This window comes from Ambystoma mexicanum, chromosome 1p (assembly GCF_040938575.1).
Source record: "Ambystoma mexicanum isolate Mex_15411 chromosome 1p, UKY_AmexF1_1, whole genome shotgun sequence".
NCBI lineage: Eukaryota > Metazoa > Chordata > Amphibia > Caudata > Ambystomatidae > Ambystoma > Ambystoma mexicanum.
The window spans coordinates 698,172,552-698,191,466 of NC_090921.1; the positions used below are offsets into that span (position 1 = coordinate 698,172,552).

The following is an 18,915-nucleotide window of genomic DNA, read 5'->3' on the forward strand; positions in this document are numbered from 1 at the left end:
CCCTGCACACTGGACCAGCTGGACAGCGACCTTCTCCTTGCTCAGCTCCCTAGTTTGGCTTTCTTCTTCAGAGTGTTCCTCATCTCGCGGATTCTCCAGTGCGGGCTTGAGACATTGTCAAGTCCTTCTTTGCTTTTAATACTGCTTCTTCCAATCTACCTCTGTGAACCACTAGAATGTGCAAATTGGCTATGGTAAGTATTCTTTACTGCTCCGCGCCTCCTCATCTTAGTACTGAGTGAGTTATGATGTTGCAACTCACCAGAGATCTTCCTCATCTCAGTACTCCATACTTCTGCTGGGCTACAAAAGTGCATGGTATATGAGTGTAGGGCTTGAGAGGGAGGAGGTGAAGGAGAGGTGGGGTTATTGTAGGAAGGGGGTTTAGGGTCAGGTGATTGACGTGGATACTCCGTTCACCCGTATGGTAGTCACTATTCCCATAGTGGGTTTCCCTCCCCATGAGATCCTCCCGCTGAGTACATCCCCCAGCGGGACGATAGGGTAGTGGCCTCACCACCCTGGCCTCAAGGGAAGGGGCTTCCCTCATGGAAGCAGCGACGATACCTTGGGATTGGTCACACCACGTTTAGTAGACATATGCGGTAAAAGCGAATATGCATAGTAGAAATAACACAAAATTGTCCAAATATTGCTTTAACCAACTTATCTTTAAGCACATACAAGTCGCCAAAAATCCCAAGTGTAAAAGACTAGGGGGATACACAACTGTATTCCAACTGCACTACACTGTAAGATGTTGTGTGCACTGTTAGAACGTTATCTAAAAGGTAAAATGACAAAAGGAATCCTAGTTTCCCAGTACTGATAGTGTAAAGGACTGATCAGATTCCCAATAACAAAATTAGCAAAAGGCCGGAGGAGTGAAGTGGAAGGCTTTGCTTCCCAGTAAAAAGTCAGGACAGGTTCCAAAACGAAAGCATTACGTTTGGGGGTCCATAGAACTATGGAATGAAAGTTGCCAAAACAGAAATGTTCCCTAACCGCCCGCCACAGCGGTACACTGAGCGGCTACAGAATTACAGGTAATTAACTTTGTAAAATAGATTTCTGATGCTTGTTAATCTGTGTTAGGCAGAATCCTCTGCAGTAGCCTTAGGGAACACTACAGGTGATTAAGTCTACAAGTGGCAGTACAATTTCACCTTTGGTACAAGCCTGAACTACTCAGTTATAGTGGTAGCAGTAGCGGAGCAGCTTGACTTATGTCAAGAGCAAATGAGCCGTACTAGTGATTACACAAAGGACTACAATTACTGTGACTCAAACAAACACTGACTCAAGGTTTCTGGTAAAAAAAAATCTAGATGTACATTTATTTTTAAACCATCTGTTCACAAAACACTTCACTTCTATTAATTAAAACTACACTCTAAAATATACTACACACAACCAATTCCTTTGGTTTAGGTCAATTCAAGGTAAGTACATTAGGGTTTGACAGACCGGTGTTGTGAAACAAAAGACGTTACCGGGGGTTAAGGAACACTCACTTTTTGACAGTAATGACAGTTCGATCTTATAAAAGAAAAGTGTACCCACAGGAAGAATTGTGACAGTAGTGAAACACACCTAGCACATTGAATAAAAACCAGGGAATAGTGGAGAATAATCATAGGCAATACTTTTGTCAAGGCACTAGAATCAGAGAACGTGTTCTAAAATACAGATAGTCAATAGGCCTGATCCAGTGTCAAATGAAACAGGGCTCTGTTGTCCAGGATCACACGATAGAACAGTTTGAGATGGACGTTTCCAGGAGTACTTGGATATTGTCAAAAGGAGGCAAAAGTTATAAGAGGGAAGGAAGGACAAGCCTTCGGCAAGGAAAAGGGTTGACCCAGTTTCTTGAAGGTCGAACGGAGAGAACGAGCAAATGGATACAGTACCTTATTCAAATGAAGAAAAGTTGGTGCCACACCAGTTGTTCCTGGTAGTTCCTGCAGACTCACGGTTCCTGAAGCTTCAGTTGTGGGGACAAGGACAACGTCTGGAGCGATCTGCACTACCCAGGGATGAGGCCAGCAGCAGCAAAGCAACGGTGAATAAAAGGTGCGCGCCTCTAAAACAGGAGAGGGCTCTTCTGATGGCTATCCGGACCACTACAGCTTCGTGCAGCGATTTCGACCCATAAGAGGATTCTCTGGCTGTAGAGAGTGAGCTGGTTGATCCCACCAGGCTCAAGGGAAGAAGACTCTGGACTGGATCTTCTGTCGTTGAAGGGTAGATGGCTCAGGACTGCAGCAGGGCTTCACTGGGACTCTGGAGTTGCAGCAGCCGTCTTCTCCGCTTCTCTTCGGTTCTTTGGTTCCAGTGGCGACTCAGACTTCCAGCCCAAGAGTCCAGCCTTTTATGCGAAAATTCGCCATTCACACACCCTGGCTGTCAATCACACAGCAGGGGGGTTGTCCAGCCCGGACAACCCCTCCAGCCAACGGACACAAAGTGCGACTTGGGTCTCCAAGGAGACCCTGTGCAGGGGGTGACTAAACCCCTCCCTCACATTCAGCCCACCTAGACAACCCAGACGCCAAAGGAGGGCTTCTGGACAGAAGCCCGCCAAAGGTTGGCGAACAAAGAAGGCAAACCTGGTTTGCCGCGCAAAGTAAAACACATGAAGGACTTTAACAAAAAGAAATGGCGATAAAACCCGGCCGGAGCCAAATTAAAAAGTATTTGGTCAAGTGGGTTTAAGTTTGAGGCTAATACAATAGCCTAAAACAGTACCACGTTTATATAGTATAATCGCGGTAGAAAAGATAGGGTAGATACCACTGACACCAGCCAAGTCTTAGTGTTAAGGGAGCGAAACAAAGCTCCAAGAGGTGCAGACAAAAAGGAGTAGGAATTAACCCCTTCCAATACTCCATGTAAGATGGGGTGTATTGGGTCTGTAGTTTAAATGACTACATAAAGTAAATGGCAACTTTACCTGTTTCTGGGGGACAGTAGTCAGCCCCAGGAAAATGGAGTCAGTGGGAAGTCTTAGAGACAACCCTGTGTCACTGTACCGAGGGTGCTGTGTAACGCACACAAATAGTTGGGCTCATGGAGTGGTGTGCGCCAGAGCCAAAGATCTCACAAAAAGTAGAAATACACATATCAAAACACATGTAAGAGTTGAAAACAGGTTCACACTCTTACCAGTTGAAAAAAATAAACCCCAGAAATCCAGCAAAGCTGCTGAGGGACTCACTAGGTAATGGAAATTAGCCATAAATTAGAATTCTCCCTAAAAATCTGCTTAGAATCGCATGCTGTGCAAAAAGTCCGACATCCAGTTGTAACCGCGGAGTATTGCATCTTGTCTTTCGAGAATCGAAAGGGGACGTCGACATGGGCGTGCCTGTAACACTATCCCTACGTGACTTGTAGCGTACCCAAAATCCCTCACGCGTCAAGGTCCCTCAGATAATTTTTTTTTCCCACAGCATACTGGTCGCCTTATGCGGAGCTCGTCCAGAGACTTTGCTATTGTTATCCTTCGACCTTTGGTCGTATATTATAAAGTTATTGAATATTATCCTATCGTCCCTTCCATCGATGGCTGTTTCCAGATCTCCGCCGAAGCCGATTACACAAATCTTCGACCGACAGTGTTCCGGTTGGTGCTGCCGACCATGTAGCCGGGTCTTTTGGCAGGCCTACACAGTAGGGAGAGTGGGGTCGGGGTGGACATTTCCTTTTCTAAGAATGCCTTTCCTCTCTTTCTTCCCTGGGTCATTACGTCACTATATATTTCCTCAGCTATGGAGAGGGCTCAGTTTAGGTTTTGTCCTTCTTGTAAGGCCAAATTTCCCTCGAGGGATAAACACTGTAAGTGTAATCAGTGTCTGCCCCTTAATCACGACGAGACGGTTTGTGCGGCTTGCAAGCTCCTGCTTCCGAAGACACTGAAGGAGCACTGTGTTAAGCGGTGGGCAGCCTACGGAACGTCACAGGCCAAGTCTAGTTCTCCCACTGCCACAACCGCCCATTGTGACGAGGGGCTGAGTGACAAACGGGCCTCCGATTCGGAGGCGATTGACCTCTCGGCGGAGCATTCTCGCTCCACATCTGTCCCTGTCTCCTCTAGGCAAGACTCCGGTCCTGCTATGGGGACTGTACACCCAGGCGACAAAGACGCACTCTCTTCACATACTAAGAACACAACCCCAGTGACGTTTTCGACGAATCAGTCGAAGCAGTCCATAGCGCCAACGGGCCCACCAGTAATTTTGGCCGTGCCCGCCGATCGGCAGCCCTCCCCGCAATCGCAGGTACGCCTTGCGACTGGGCTCTCTAAATTGAAGGGCACTGCCACCAATATTCTGGAGTCCGTCAAGACGCATCAGAAGAAAGCGTCCTCGATCGAGAAGGCCCCGGTTCCGCCGAAATTAAGTTCGCAACCGCAGGCCCGAACTTCACAACTTCCTTACTCTGACGTGATTACCGAAAGCATCGCTGGGATTATTTCGGCAGATGGTCAGAAGCAAAAGTCAAAGGATTCACCGAGATCAAGGATTCGTTGAAATCTAGGGATAGGCCGAAGGATTCATCGGAACCCACAGAGAGGCCTAAGGACAAACAAAAGGACACGCGTCAACCGTATGTCCACCAAAATGACTTTTCAGAAGGCACTGGATGGATTTCTTCGACGTTAAAGGAGAAATCTCGACATTTGGCGTCATAAGTTCCATTACAGAAGCCCTTTCCACTCCTGGACCCCTCTGGTTCATCTATTTGGACCAGGGAGAAATTTGAGGGATGTATGGAGAGGCTAAAGAGATTTGTAGAACTCTGAGAAATCCACGCAAAAAGGCCTAGAGATGAGAACCCACCTCCCCCTGTGGCTAAGCTTCAGAATGTCTTTGACCCTTCTTAAGAGGAAGAAGAAGAGTATATTTATGACCTCACTGAGGAGGTGGTTCCAGTGGACCTATACAATCGGGATGAATATCCCTTTGCAGACACTGAGGATGTTCATTTGGACTCCACAGAGGGTTGGGAGGACAACCCAGACCCGGTTGATCCTCAGCCTTGGCAGTCACCTAATCCAACACCGGAACCTGATGCCTTGTGCTTGGATTCCCCCCCACCCACACCCACTTGACAGGCCTCCCCGGTCGACAACCAAATGGCGTTCAATGCCATATTAAGGGAAGCAGCGGCTCATTTCCATATTGCTACCCAGGAAGCTGTTCCAGAAGCTGATTTTGTGGAGGACATCCTAAAAGAAAAACCACCGGCCAGCGAAGCTATTCCTCTGTTAAATTCAATCAAAAAGTGGTTGGCCCCTTCTCTATTGATGCCTGCCCTAACTAGAGCAGTAAATCCTAGGGTAACAAAATAGTTTTGACCTTCCCCCTCTCACCCTCTTTACATCAGGGGTCATGCCACTCCAGATTCACTGGTAGTAACAACAACCAGGAAGAGAGCAGGGGTTCCCCTATCAACTGCGGGGGCACCCTCCTGACAAGGAGTGTAAAAGGATATATGCTCTAGGGAAAAGGGTCGCGGCGGCTGCAGCCTTTTCCACGAGCATCGCAAATAATACAACCTTGTTGGCCAGCTATGCCGATGCAGAATGGACCATGCTACAGGAGGGCCTTCAAGAAGTCTCTGAACCGCTGCAAACTCGCCTGCTCTCCACAGTGGCTGAAGGGCAGGTTAATCAGAGTATCCTTAAAAATACTTTGGATGCAGCAGAAACAGCTGCCAGATCCTTCGCTCAAGGTACCCTCCTGAAGAGGCACGCATGGTTACGCAACTCTGGTTTTAAACTAGAGACTCAACCCTCATTAATAAATAAGCCGGTGGAGGAGACTCATTTATTTGGAAAGGCGGTTGATGAAGCACTCGAAACAGCCAAGAAAGAGCTTGATACCCTCAAGACCCTGGATCAGATCACCCAGAGGCCTTTTCCGAGGAGGGGGGCCTAAACGGTCCTTTCGTGGTCAACGTTTCCCTCCGAACCAATACAGCTTGGGAAATAATTGGTCCACTACTCAAGGAGCCAACACCGACACCACCCCGCATCCCCCAAGAGGCCAACAACGTGGTAAAGGAAGTGGTAGGAATTCTACCCCTCGAGGCTCCCCGGCCTCAGGCCAAAAATGACCCACAGGTCCGGGTCCCCTCCCATGCCTCCCTGGTCGAGGGCCGGCTCACATAATTTCTCCTCAGATTCATAATACAGGACAAGCACAATCAGTTCAAGTTACTACCCTTCGGCATAGCCTCAGCACCAAGGGTATTTACAAATGTACTGGCAGTGGCAGCAGCACAGCTGTGCAGGTTATCCATGCCGGTTTATCCTTACCTCGAAGACTGGCTCATAACAGGGGATTCTTACGAAAACATGCCTGTCAAATACCCAAAAGATGATAGACCTCTTATTCAGTCTGGGATTCTCCATCAACGAGAAGAAGTCCAGCTTAGACCCCTGTCAAGTCAAGCAATTCCTACGGGCTCTAATTCGAACAAAGGACGGCTTTGTCTTCCCCTCCAACGAGAGGGTCCAAAACATGCTGTTTTAGATCCCTCAATATGTAACCAGTCGAGAGGTGATGGTACGCAAGGCTATGCGACTGTTAGGAATGATGGCGTCATGCATTTATTTGGTTCCTCACGCGCACTTGCGCATGCGTCCAATGCAGGAGTGTCTCAACTGCCAGTGGTGTCAGGCCAGCGGACAATGGGCCGATCTAGTGGTTGTCTCGCCAGCCTTCATTCTCTCGCTACGGTGGTGGTCAAGGGAAAACCTCTTGAAGGGGAAATCCTTCACCACCCCCGCAGTGGAGGCCACTCTCACTACGGACGCATCTCTCACAGGGTGGGGAGCTCACCTGCTTCAACAGACCGCGCACTGAGTTTGGTCGTCAGACATAGCATCCAACCACATAAACCTGTTGGAACTGTTAGCAGTATTCAAAGCACTGAAAGCTTTTCAGACACAACTGCAGGGGAAGACGGTCCTGATCCTCACAGACCGCACCACGGGCATGTACCATCTGAACAAACAGGGGGGCACTCATTTTCCAAGGCTGTCCAAACTGTCCCAGAACATTTGGAAGTTGGCTCTCAAACACATGTTCCTGTTATCATAACATGTTCCAGGGGAATTCAATCTTCTGGCAGACGTACTTGGCAGAGATTTCCCACTACCCATGCAGTACGAATGGCGTTTACACGAAGACATCTTTTCCAACGTTTTCGCAGAATGGGGCTTCCCAGAGATTGACTTGTTCGCAACTCTGGAGAACGCTCAATGCCAAGATTACGCCTCCATGTACCCCCAGAACTGCTCCAAGGAGAACGGACTCTAAATCACATGGTCAGGGAAATTTGTTTACGCTTTTCCCCCCCACTCTCCAACTCAATAAGATAGTGCACAAGAGGCACCAGGTATCAGTCAACATGATATTGGTGGCCCCCATGTGGGCCCGCCAACCCTGGTTCGCTCATTTGATCGAATTGTCTCCATCTCCCTCAGTGAAACTACCTTGCCCATACAACATGTTGTCTCAGGACAAAGGGGAGACACTTCACCCATGCCGCAAACATTGATTTTAGCGGCCTGGCTCCTGAGGTCAGAGAGTTCGGACACCTACAACTCCCTCAGAGATGCATGGACATACTTAAGGAAGGCGAGAAAACCTAACATCCGATATTGCTATTCCAGTAAATGGAAACGCTTTATCTGGTGCAATACGAAGGGCATCAATCCCATTGACTGCTCTCCTACTCGCATTGTATTGTACCTGACTCACTTGCTTGACTCAAGCCTGGTTTTTAATTCCCTTAGGATTCACTTAGTTGCGCTCTCAGCCTACACTACATCACAACAAGAAGTATTATGGTGGAAGATACCAGTTATTAAGGCTTTCATGGAAGGGGTCAAGAGGCTTCACCCCCTCAACCCCCATTTCAAATCCAGCTCCCGGATGGGACCTGAATGTGGTATTAAGCAGACTTATGGGGTCTCCATTTGAGCCTATGCATAAGGCAAGTCTCAAAGATCTTACCTATAAGACAGCCTTCCTAGTGGCTATCGCTTCTATAAGAAGTTAGTGATCTACAGGCCCTTTCAGATCTAGACCCTTTCGTTACAGTTCAGAGATAAGGTGGTTCTGCGCACTCACCCTCGTTTTGCGCCTAAATTTATCTCCCAAGTTCCATGTGAACCAATCAATACAACTGCCTACTTTCTTCCAGAACCCTACTTACATGGCCGAAAGAAGCCTACACACATTAGATGTGCGTAGGGCAGTCGTGTTTTACTTGGACAGAACTAAACCACTGAGAAAGACCAACCAATTTTTTTGTTTCAATCGCAGCTGGTAGAGAAGGGGATCTTGTCTCTAAATCAGCAATCTCAAGGTGGATTGTCAAATGCATCACACTATGTTACTCGCTTGCTAAGAGAGAATTGCCCTTCAAGCCTAGAGAGCACTCTACTCAGGTCACTGGTGCTTCCATAGCATTCATTGCAAATGTTCCCCTAGAGTCCATTTGCAAAGCGGCAACCTGGAGTTCTGTACACACGTTTACAAAACACTATTGCCTAGGTACTCATTCTAGGTCTGATTCTCAGGTAGGACAAGCAGCACTAGGACATCTTTTCACTACTGTTCCTTCTCGCAACCCACCTCCAACTCTGGGTACTGCTCGCTAGTCTATGCACAGAATGTGATTTTAAGCAGATTAACAAGCATCAGAAGACATGCATTACTTACTGTAAAAGCATTTCTGATGATTGTATCTGCTTAGATGAACATGCGCCCACCCTTCCTCCCCACTCAGATGGAAGGGAAATAGACGTCTTACTACTTTTTCTTTTCTGTACTCACGATAGTCATAAGGCTCCCTCACGGCAGACAAAATACAATCGGAGGGACCTCGACGCGTGAGGGATTTTGGATACACTACACGTCACGTAAGGATAGTGTTACAGGCACGCCCATGTCGACGTCCCCTTTCGATTCTCGAAAGACAAGATGCAATACTCTGCGGTTACCACTGGATGTCAGACTATATGCACAGCATGTGAATCTACGCAGATAAAATAATCAGAAATGCATTTACGGTAAGTAATGCTTGTCATTCCATGTCTAAAGCACTAAAGGGTTATAGGAAAGCAATCACAAGCTGTCAAAATAGTTTTAGAAGTTAAAATCAACCCCTGGCATAGACCAAAAAGAGAGAAGAAAAGGGCATCAAAACTACCAAGGATGTTGCCAGGTTGGAGACAAAGATGATGCGGTTTGGTGCATCTGTGCAGTAACCATATGGTGGCCAAGAGGGGCAAATCAGATGGGTCTTGGGTTCAGCATTTTATTAACCAGTAAACTCGTTAGTAAAATGCTTTTCTATCTTTTGGAGTGCTTTTGGAGTAAGTTTTGCCAAAGCCAAGAGTTGTAAAATAAATCGAGAGATAGGGGCACTGGTAAGTTTTGTTATTACTCACTACCCGTACTCTGATTTTTCCTGACCCTTTCCAGGTCGAAGGAGGATCGCTGGAGGTAGGTTTTCCCACTTTTGGATCTGTATAGCAGATACAGCTACTGGTAGCAGATGCCCAGTAGCTGCGGGCGCAAGCGTAGTTCTGATCGGGTCCAAGAGCAGAATGCAACCATTTCCAGTGGACGAATGCAGCAGGCACTGATGCAGGAATCTTCTGAATACTCTACCAGACGGGGGATGGCTGGTGGCAGCGATTGTCATTGTGCATGTCGGCAAGTGTCTCAGTAGTCGTGGTCCAAGAAAGCCTCCTGGTTCCGGACCCCTTGATGCTGGGACATTGAAACTTCGCAGGAAGGTGACTTGTGGGACTAGCTGGAGACCACCGATGTTCAGGGTGGAAAAGTGGGACGGCAATGCTTCTGGCATCATAGCACAAAATGGAGTTGGTCAGCCCACCGGTTTACCCAGGGACACTTCCGAAGACTTCAAACTGCAGGGCCATGAGAAGACATTGAGACTGAGTGGTCCCACCAGCCCAAAGATTCGATGCAGCAACAAAGGTCTTTGGCTGGGAGGCCCCAGGTGCTAGGCCTGCGTCAGCTCGTAGGGAGAGACCGGATCAGAGGGGGCCTCATTCTTGGGGCGTTCAGGTGCAGCCCGGAACTCCTGGCAGGCGGTAGGGGCTTTGATGATGGCTCCTGACTTGCGCCTAGCGTGGGCTGGGGGAATCACTGCCTCTGGTGTGGTCAGCCGGACTCCTGCGGCGTGTCGGCCATGGTTTGCACTGGCGTGGCTGTCGGCGGATGAAGGCAGGCCCTGTTGGGGATCCACTGGGGTGCCTGTCTTATGGAGGTGAGTGCCGGTCTTGTGAGTTGGGTGGGCTGCTCAGCCTGCCTGGCCTCTGCTGCAGGCACAAAGCGAGAGCTTGTCAAGTTACTCCGGGGGTGGTGGGAATTGAGCCGGGGGACTCCCCCCGGTTGAGGGAGCCTGTTAGCCCATGGGCGGGCACCCGGCGTGACAGCTCATTACGGTCCCCAGTAGACGGTGCAGGTTTACAGCTGCTGGGCTGAGCAGGGTAACTGACTCCTCTGAGCGCAGCAGTGTCGGACTTCTTCGTTGGTGGGGCTAACGACAATCGCCATTTTGCCCTGTTGTTTCCCGCGTCGTGCAGAGTAGCTTCGAACTATCCGTTCAGCACTGTCGTGGGTCATGAAACTTGGACGGGATACGCCTGCATACCTCAGAGAATGATTCCTTTGCTTAAAATTTTACTGGCTTTGCTATCACTGGGGCATTAGTGGAGGGTGCGTGGCCGTGGCCAGGAGCTCTCAATGTCTGTCCGTCCACCATGGCTCCAAGCCACGCTCCCCAGAGGGATATGTTTTATCCTACCTATGCTTTTCTTTTGTGAGATCAGCACACACCACCTTATGGGCAGTGCTGAGGGGACACATTGTATGTCTTTTCTCACTTATCCTGTAACTTTCTAGTTACAATGACAAGTCTGAGTGGCTGGTGGCAGTGGATGATTTTCTACCGAAACTTGCATCGCAGGCTGTATTTGCACCTGCGTTAAGTGACAAATTGGGCACCCTTATTCCAAAACGGTGTCAGTCTTCCTTTTTTTGCAAACCCGCAATGACGTGTCCTTTCTTGAGCCGCCTTTCGACAACCTGGATGGGGGGGGGGACGTTCTGCTCATTCCTTTGTCTCCCTCTGGCTTCCATTGGGAAGCCCGCCCAAAGGCGCTAGTGTGTCTGGGAGGACAGGAAACTGGGAGGTCACCGAGACTCCTCCCTCAGGTCTTTGTCCTCCAATGTGTCTGCTTGGATCTAGTTCTGACGTGGTGCCTGGCTGTCCCCTTGGGACAGCCACTACCCAAAGTTTGCATGTAGCATGCATGCTTATTGGCTGGTTTCCTACATATAATGTCCGGGTCTTGATGCTGAAGCCAGAGTCTACCACTGGAAGATCCATTCCGAAGAAGAAGAAAGGAGGATTTCTGCAACGACCTCCAGCGACCGCCAAAGCCGACTGAGTGACAGCTGGTGCTCCACCCATTTCTTCTGTGCCACAGGGAATATCCAGATCGGACAAATTCCTCCCTTGGACTAGTGGGCCTAACCATCTTCGAGACCAGCTACAGTTTGCGCCATCATACGAGCTGCAAATAACCTGGGACCTCTGGCACAGCTGCAGTGAATCATCTCGTCCAGCGGGGTTCTGGCTGCACGTTTGTGGACATCTGTCTGAACCTACAGAGACTCCATCCCGATCATAGAAGCCCCTCAGCTGAGTCGTGGACTAAGAGCAGGAGGAAAGTCTGCCGGGTGGCAGTCGCCACTGCTACAAAGCATGTGTCGAGCATCCACACGTGAATTCTGTGAAGATTGTCTGCTGGGCATCCCTGTGAGCACCTGCTTCCCACCAAAGGTTCCTCCTCCAGCTGTCAAAGCCAGAGTCCCCAACTGGAGCTGCTGTCCTCTTACCTTGGTGACCCGCCGGTGACATTGCTGTTATTCATCATAAAAGGTACTGTCTCACTACTGGGTACTTGCCTGGACAGTTGTTGTCTTGCTTACTGTTCGCTCCTCCTGAGCTTCTTGAGTCACATTGGGGTGAAAGACCCAAAAGTGTTCTCCCAGGCCTTAGGACATCCGTCCTTTAGGCTGAAATCCTTCAGGTGGCCTACATAGTTTGCATATGGTTTTTCCCCTTCTGTAATTGCTTGGCAGGCTGAAAAACTATGGTCTGGAGGGTTGCCCAGAGCTTTGCCCGTGGTTATGATTAATTCAAAACCTTCCCGCCATCAACTTTCTGTTTTGCTAAGGCCTACCTAGTCCCCCTGAACCCTTTGAATCCAATTTGGTTACTTGCTGCGAAAAGCATAATTTGTGAATTTGACAACTTTGACAGTCTGCCTTCCTTTGTTCTGCCGCCCACGTGTCACTGATCATTCCCCAGATAGGGTTGGACTTTTAAAGTTTAGACCTACACAGTTATCGAACTTTCCAGTATTGCTATTTAGTAAATGTTGGTTGATGAATGATTTGCTAACCTAAAGCTACTCTTGACTGTTTGTCATCTAAAGGTCTACTATTGAACGGAGTATTGCTACAGCAAATGTCCCAGTGTAAATATGTGTAAGTCTTTACTTACTTACCTGAATTGCATTTTCAGTTTAACATTGCTCTAGTTTATATAATAAATTCTTTGTTTAATATAACTACTGTGTGCAAGTGTTTTGAGTGTACTCAAAGGTCGTTGTACTGAACTACAACACTCCTCCCACCTAGACAGCTGCTCGACCATAGCTACCAACCTTTTGTGTACTTCAGGCCAAACCTAAGAGTTGGGAGTGAGACTTCTACAGTCCTACCACAGGTGGACTTTAGTAAACACTACCTAAGAACTGGAAAACTCATTTGGGGCGAGGTGGGGTGTAACGATCCCCGAAACAGCATTTCCTGCCCATTGAGAACCGCTCCAAACCAGCCTAAATAAAACCAACCTTTTTGGATGCTGCCTTCATTAGGCGGGTTCTAGATTACTAACCAAATAGAATGTCAGGATTCATTACTGAACCTACACCATGTGCGTCTTCCTGAGAGTTTAAATTGAATGTTTGTACTGATGCATGTTTGTGATTGGAGGCTGGGTGCAAACTCATTTCCCCCCATTCCTGTAAGATGAAGGAATTTGCACCTAAAATGTTTGCATAACTGGTAAGAGTCCTCAAGAAACCAGAAGCAAACACCAACCTGAGGATTACCCTGTGCAAACTCCTCTGCACTGCACTGACCTGCCCTGAAACCGCTCTGAAGGTGAAGTGCTTCCGGGACCTGTGGATGTAGCTTTCTCAAATGATCAAAGGGAACTGTAAGCAGTGCTCACTACCCTTGACTGGGCTGGATTGAAAGCCTCTAAGACAACTCTTTCCCCAGAAACAGTCCTGCTGCTTGCGCTGCGTTTCTAGTCATTAAGAGGCCAGAGCGCCATAAGGCTGAGAGAGAAATTGGGAGAGCTAGCGGCTTATGGTGAAAAGAAAGACTACTTCAAACTAAGAATCCTTCATCCAAGATCTCTGGGACTCCCAGGCTTAACTGATCTGTATTGCTGGCCACTGTTTGTTAGCTACTTGTCTGTCTTTGGCTAACAGACAGCTGCTGTGTACAGCTGCTCTGTAAATCCTGTTTGTCGTGTGGAGACAGCACCATCCCTGGTAACTTTAAATACCCCATTTCTGCTTGAGAAGCTTCATTTTCTACATCTGAATCCGACAGTGATGACGTTTGCCATTGTTTTCTTTACATCACTGTAATGATTTTTATGGGAGAATTTTATTCTCTTTAGAATAAACATGATTTTAGGGGCTATACAAAATGTAACTTAGGCAACTTTGAGGCTAAAGACTTGGCAGAGTCAAAAACGGAGACACTGAACTATCCATTTTACAGAATGTTTGGCCTCAAATGCTGCATTTCATTTTCACAACGAATACATTTTTTATTTGAGTAATGTAAGTGGATATTGCCTCATGGTATGTTTTAAAGTGTTTACCCTTCACCACCCCTGCTGAGAGTTTAGATTTGGTGGCTCCACCACATTTACCACTAGTTGGTTCAGATGGACTTGAGGGAAATACTGTTGCCTAGATGAAGTCCATCTCTTTCACCCCTCGTTATGGTGTTCGTCTCCTTCCTCCCCACCAGTTAGTTTAATGTATTTACTTTATCATGACTTTCTCAAAGTCTATAAAGCATTTAGCACTGGGACTGCTTTAGTCATCCATATGCCTTTTGGTACAATGCTTGTTGGTGAAACAGTTTTCGTTTTCAATTAATACATATGAAAATACAAATCCCTAAGGCCACCTCCTTCTCTTCCAACTATCCTCTTCCATATGTTTTCTCCTTCTCTTTGTAAAACCTGCCTCCTTCTGTTTGTTCTTTTTGTTTATCGCACATGCCTTAAGTTGTTTGTTATGCTATGTTATGTTTGAGACAAGAAGACTTGCTTTGCCCACCAAGTGTTTATACTCGCCCAGCTTGGTGACCATGCTCCGCCTCTGAAGATAATGTGTTTCTCTCCCCCAGTAGAAAGAGCCAAAGGCCCTAACAAAGGCAGGACCTCTAACCGTACCCGCAGTCAACGGGGCAGGGCCCGCACCAGCAAAGACACCGCCAAGTTACTACAACTCTGTGATGAAAACATTCTGCAGAAGGATCCTCAACGGGATCAAAAGGACCAGGCCTTTGCTGAAGCCTACCTCTCCAGGGTAAGATGTTCTGGCGATACTAGAGAAGGCACTCTTTTGCATATGTTGGTTTCCATCAGTTTAATATGCTCCCATGTGACAGGAGGGTACTTTAAAAAATGAACAGACTACAGAGCTTCACACCAACTCTGTTCTCTGCCTCTCAAACATCTGAATCCTTTGTCAAGGTTCACTTGCACAATCATTTACACTTGCAATTTAGAGCCTCTTTACACTCGTACTAAACCATTCCCAATCATGTTCTTGAATATAGTACTTGCATCCTATAGTACTACTATTAACCTCTAGCAATCCAATCTGCAATGAGTTTAGTCGAAAATATGCCACCATAAAACTAAGTAACTGTCGGCATAGGCAAACCAGTAGTCACATGATGGTACTTCACCAGTTGTTAGACTGTAATTAAACCCGGTCAAAATCCCATTAATACTAAAAGTCAGTGTCCTAAAAGCCATCTATAGCTATGGATAGAAATACAGGTCAAACAATAGTATTCATCTTCGTTTCTATCCACCAATACATAGGAGTGCAAGTGGAGTTGTAGACTTTTGAAATTCCTTGTGTCCAAACTTGAAACACAGCTTAACTCTGTGTGTTCCTAAAGATCAGTTGATAGTTAAGAAGCTTGTTTGACAAACATTCGCAATGCCTCCTTTCTCAAGTTAAAGAATATGTACAATATAAAATAAATGGTATTAAGTGGCAAAAGTATGCTGCAATAATATAGGTACATAAATAAAATGACAATGTTTAAAAATGTGTAAAATGGCAATTTCAAGCCAAGTTGCAGCTTTTCTTTACCCTGCAAAATAGATCTGCAAAGCTTCTGGCCCCCTCTTCAACTTATCTAGTCCTGTCTGCCCTGCTCCGCATGCACCTTCTCAACACTGGAGGGGCAAACCCGTACACCAATGTGGAACTCTGGGAAATGGTGTCTTATATGCAAAAGCTGTGTTGCCATTGGATATTCCTGTGAATACTAAGTTCATTATTAGGTGAAAGGCATTTAATGACCAAACATTCTGACAGGACAATTAATAAGCAAATATCCAGCTATCTTCAAGTTGATCAAAAGAATAAGAGTAAATTCAAAGCAATGTTTACTTTGATAATAGTAAAATATTTGTTAAACGATTTGGTAGAATCTAGTTAACAACAAAAGAATTCAAAAGGATCCACATTTAAAGACTTTGGTACTAGACATTGAACATGCCACTACTATCAAACACAAGACGTTTACACTGTGAATCCTCTTCATCATGATGAAGTATTACAAATATAAATAGTTCAATTACAAATCAAAGGAAGCACAATATTAGTAATTGTGCATATGCATAAAAAAGAAATTACAATGAAAGCAAATCATGTAGATAAGAATGTGTCAATGTTAAGTGGCTTAATACAAATAATTGAACACATTTGTGTCAATGTTGAATATGTAGTCAAACTTATTTCAGTAGATCTGGGATAGATTAAATAAATATGGGAATCTGATCATGAAATTATGTTGTGTATATACGCCAAGACAGAAATCGGGTTGACACTTGAATATGTGAACACTTCAATAGTGAGACCAAAAAATGAGGTAGACATGTTAACTTTAAAGTCTCAACAACGTTGTGGAGTTAAAGATTGCTACACCTTAGTCAGGTCCCAATATACATCGTTTTTGTAGCTCCATATTGTGCTCAAACTTGTAATGGCAGGGACAGGTGGCTGTGAAGTGTTCATATTGGTGGAAGTCTTATTTCATTTTTGCTATGCTCAAACATTTGTTTATGAAGGTGTCAAACATTGAAATTAATGTATATTTGTTTCTGAGGCTTGTGGAATCTGCTTAGATCACATGCTGTGCATAGGCCGACATCTAGTGGAAGCTGCAGAGTATTACAGTTTGTTTTTCGAAACTCGAAAATGGGAGTCGACACAGGGCGTGCCAGTAATACTATCCCTAGTGTGACGTCCACTGTACCCATGATCCCTCACGCGTCTAGGACCCTCAGATTGTTTTTTTCCGCCATGCTGGTCGGAAGCACTGAGCGGAGTTCTCTGACTTAGATTTTGCAAATATTGTTATATATTTCCCAGTTTATTCCACCTATACGTCGAGTCTCCGAACATCGACACTCGACACCGGATCGGAGAAAAGTCAACCGTCGAACTACAGCGCCGGATTTGGGCCTCAGACACGGCCCTGCAAGTAGGGAGAGTGGGGGGTGGCACATATCCTACACTCTGATTAATATAGGTACATTACTTCTATTCCTACACTCCCTGCCCGCTGCCCGCTGCCACAGGGTGCGTATGGAGGGTACCCCTTTTCAATTTTGCCCCAAGTGCAACCGCAAGTATCCCTGGGTTGACAGACACACGAAGTGTAACCTCTGCTTGCCGAGGGACCACCCCGAGGCGAATTGCAGAGCGTGCAGTCGGTTTAAACCGAAGACCCTTAAGGACCGTTCGACAAAGCGTTGGGCCCACCACGCCAGGCGACAAGAGGCCATGGCCGCGGATGGTGCCTTCAGCGATGGCAGCAACGTCGTACTTTCGGACGGCGAGGGCAATGTGGCGTCGATGGACATCCAAGCGCAAGTCCCCGACCTCGGAAGGTTGTCCGGCAGGGCAGCTATGGGGAAGACCCCCGGCGACACGAGCGCTACCCACACCACTTCCAGCAAACAAAGGTCTACCCGAGACTCGACACGCACGTCAAGTTCTCGGAAAGAGGCACGAAGAGAACGGTCCACCGAGTCAGTGTCCTCTGGGCGTTCGCGTTCGAGATCGCCTCATGACACCAGGTAACCCTCCACTGTTGCTAAGAGTGCCTCGCTCCCCTTAGTGACTGAGGTTCGGTCGTCGGAGGACGACGCCGACCTCTACCCCCAGGCCGCACTCCAGGAGTCGGCGTCTGCAGGCAGCGCGAAGGTTGCTACCGAATCCCTTACACTCTCCAGAGACAGGGACTCTACCCCCGAATTTCGGTGCCAGGCACCGAAAAGCTCCGATAGGGCCCAAAAATCGGGGAAACACTCTTCCACCTGCGGGGAGGGGGGAAAACAACAAAGTAAGCTGTCCCAGCCTACTTCCACTCCTAAACTATATTCTACTCCACCTAAACAGATGGACAAGTCTCAGTCTCTTGTCCCCAGGGCCCCTGTTCAACCCAGTAGGTCTAGTCCGGATAAAACAGGGAAAACACTCCAGGAAAGAGTTATTCCCAGTTCAAGGGAATGGTCCAGTGATGACATAGACAGAGTAATGTCAAGGATGTCATCATTGGCAGATTTCTACGCCAAAAACCCAGAACACTTTCTCTCTTATACCCCAGAAGGGTCAACTCCCTCAGGCTCTAAGGATCCAATACCCCCAAGTAAGAAGTCCCGGGGTGAAGCACCAACTCGGTCTTCAGACCCCTTCTATATACAGCCCTATTCTCAATATCAGGAAGATCCATCCTTTGGTGAGGATCCAGACGTGGGCATGTTCGAAGAACAAACTGGGACAGGCTATTATGGGGATGATGATGACCAAGAGGAGGAGGAGGAGGACGACCCAGATACATACAGGGTAGATTCCCCGGTAGAGAAAGAGCCCGCGGTTACCGACTCCCCTGTCGACAACCAGCCTTTCCTGAATGAGGGCCTGTCCAGAGCGGCACAGCACTTTCACATTGACACCCAAGGTGCTCAGGAAGAGAGGGACTTTGCAGAGGAATTGGTGGGAGAAAAGAGACCTGTTGCTCAGGCCATCCCTATCCTTAAGTCAATACAAAGGAGGATAGACCCTTCCCTTGTTAACCCCAATCTCACTAGGGCAGTAAACCCCAGAATTGAAAAGCTTTTCAGGGCAGCCCAATCTGACCCACTGTAAATAAGGGGACATCTCAAACCAGACTCCCTGGTTGTTACAAACACCCTGTAAGAGGGCGGGAACACCCTTGTCATCGTCCGAAGCTCCCCCCGACAAGGAGAGCAAGACGATTTATGGCTTGGGCAGGAAAGTAGCCTCCACTCTCGCCTACCAGGCAAGGATTGCCAACTCCACCACCCTGCTGGCTAGTTACAACTGCCACCAGTGGGAAGAAGTCGCGGCTCTCACAGACTCCGCCCCAGAACCCTTAAAAAGCCAATTGGCACGAGTTTCGGCCGAGGGGAGAGCCGTGTCAGGTTGAC

The 18,915-nt window shown here is 47.4% G+C and overlaps 1 protein-coding gene across 5 annotated transcripts in view; it reads left to right on the forward strand.

Moving 5' to 3' along the window:
- The window catches only part of GON4L (gon-4 like), a 2,357,623-nt gene that overhangs the window by 1,689,763 nt on the left and 648,945 nt on the right, over positions 1-18,915 (forward strand). For 4 of the 5 annotated variants that reach the window (XM_069649947.1, XM_069649967.1, XM_069649961.1 and 1 more), the window contains one exon: positions 14,562-14,743. In XM_069649947.1, the coding sequence (XP_069506048.1) occupies positions 14,562-14,743 (182 nt within the window). The remainder of the gene's footprint in view (positions 1-14,561; positions 14,744-18,915) is intronic. The other variant, XM_069649953.1, reaches the window with a different exon arrangement.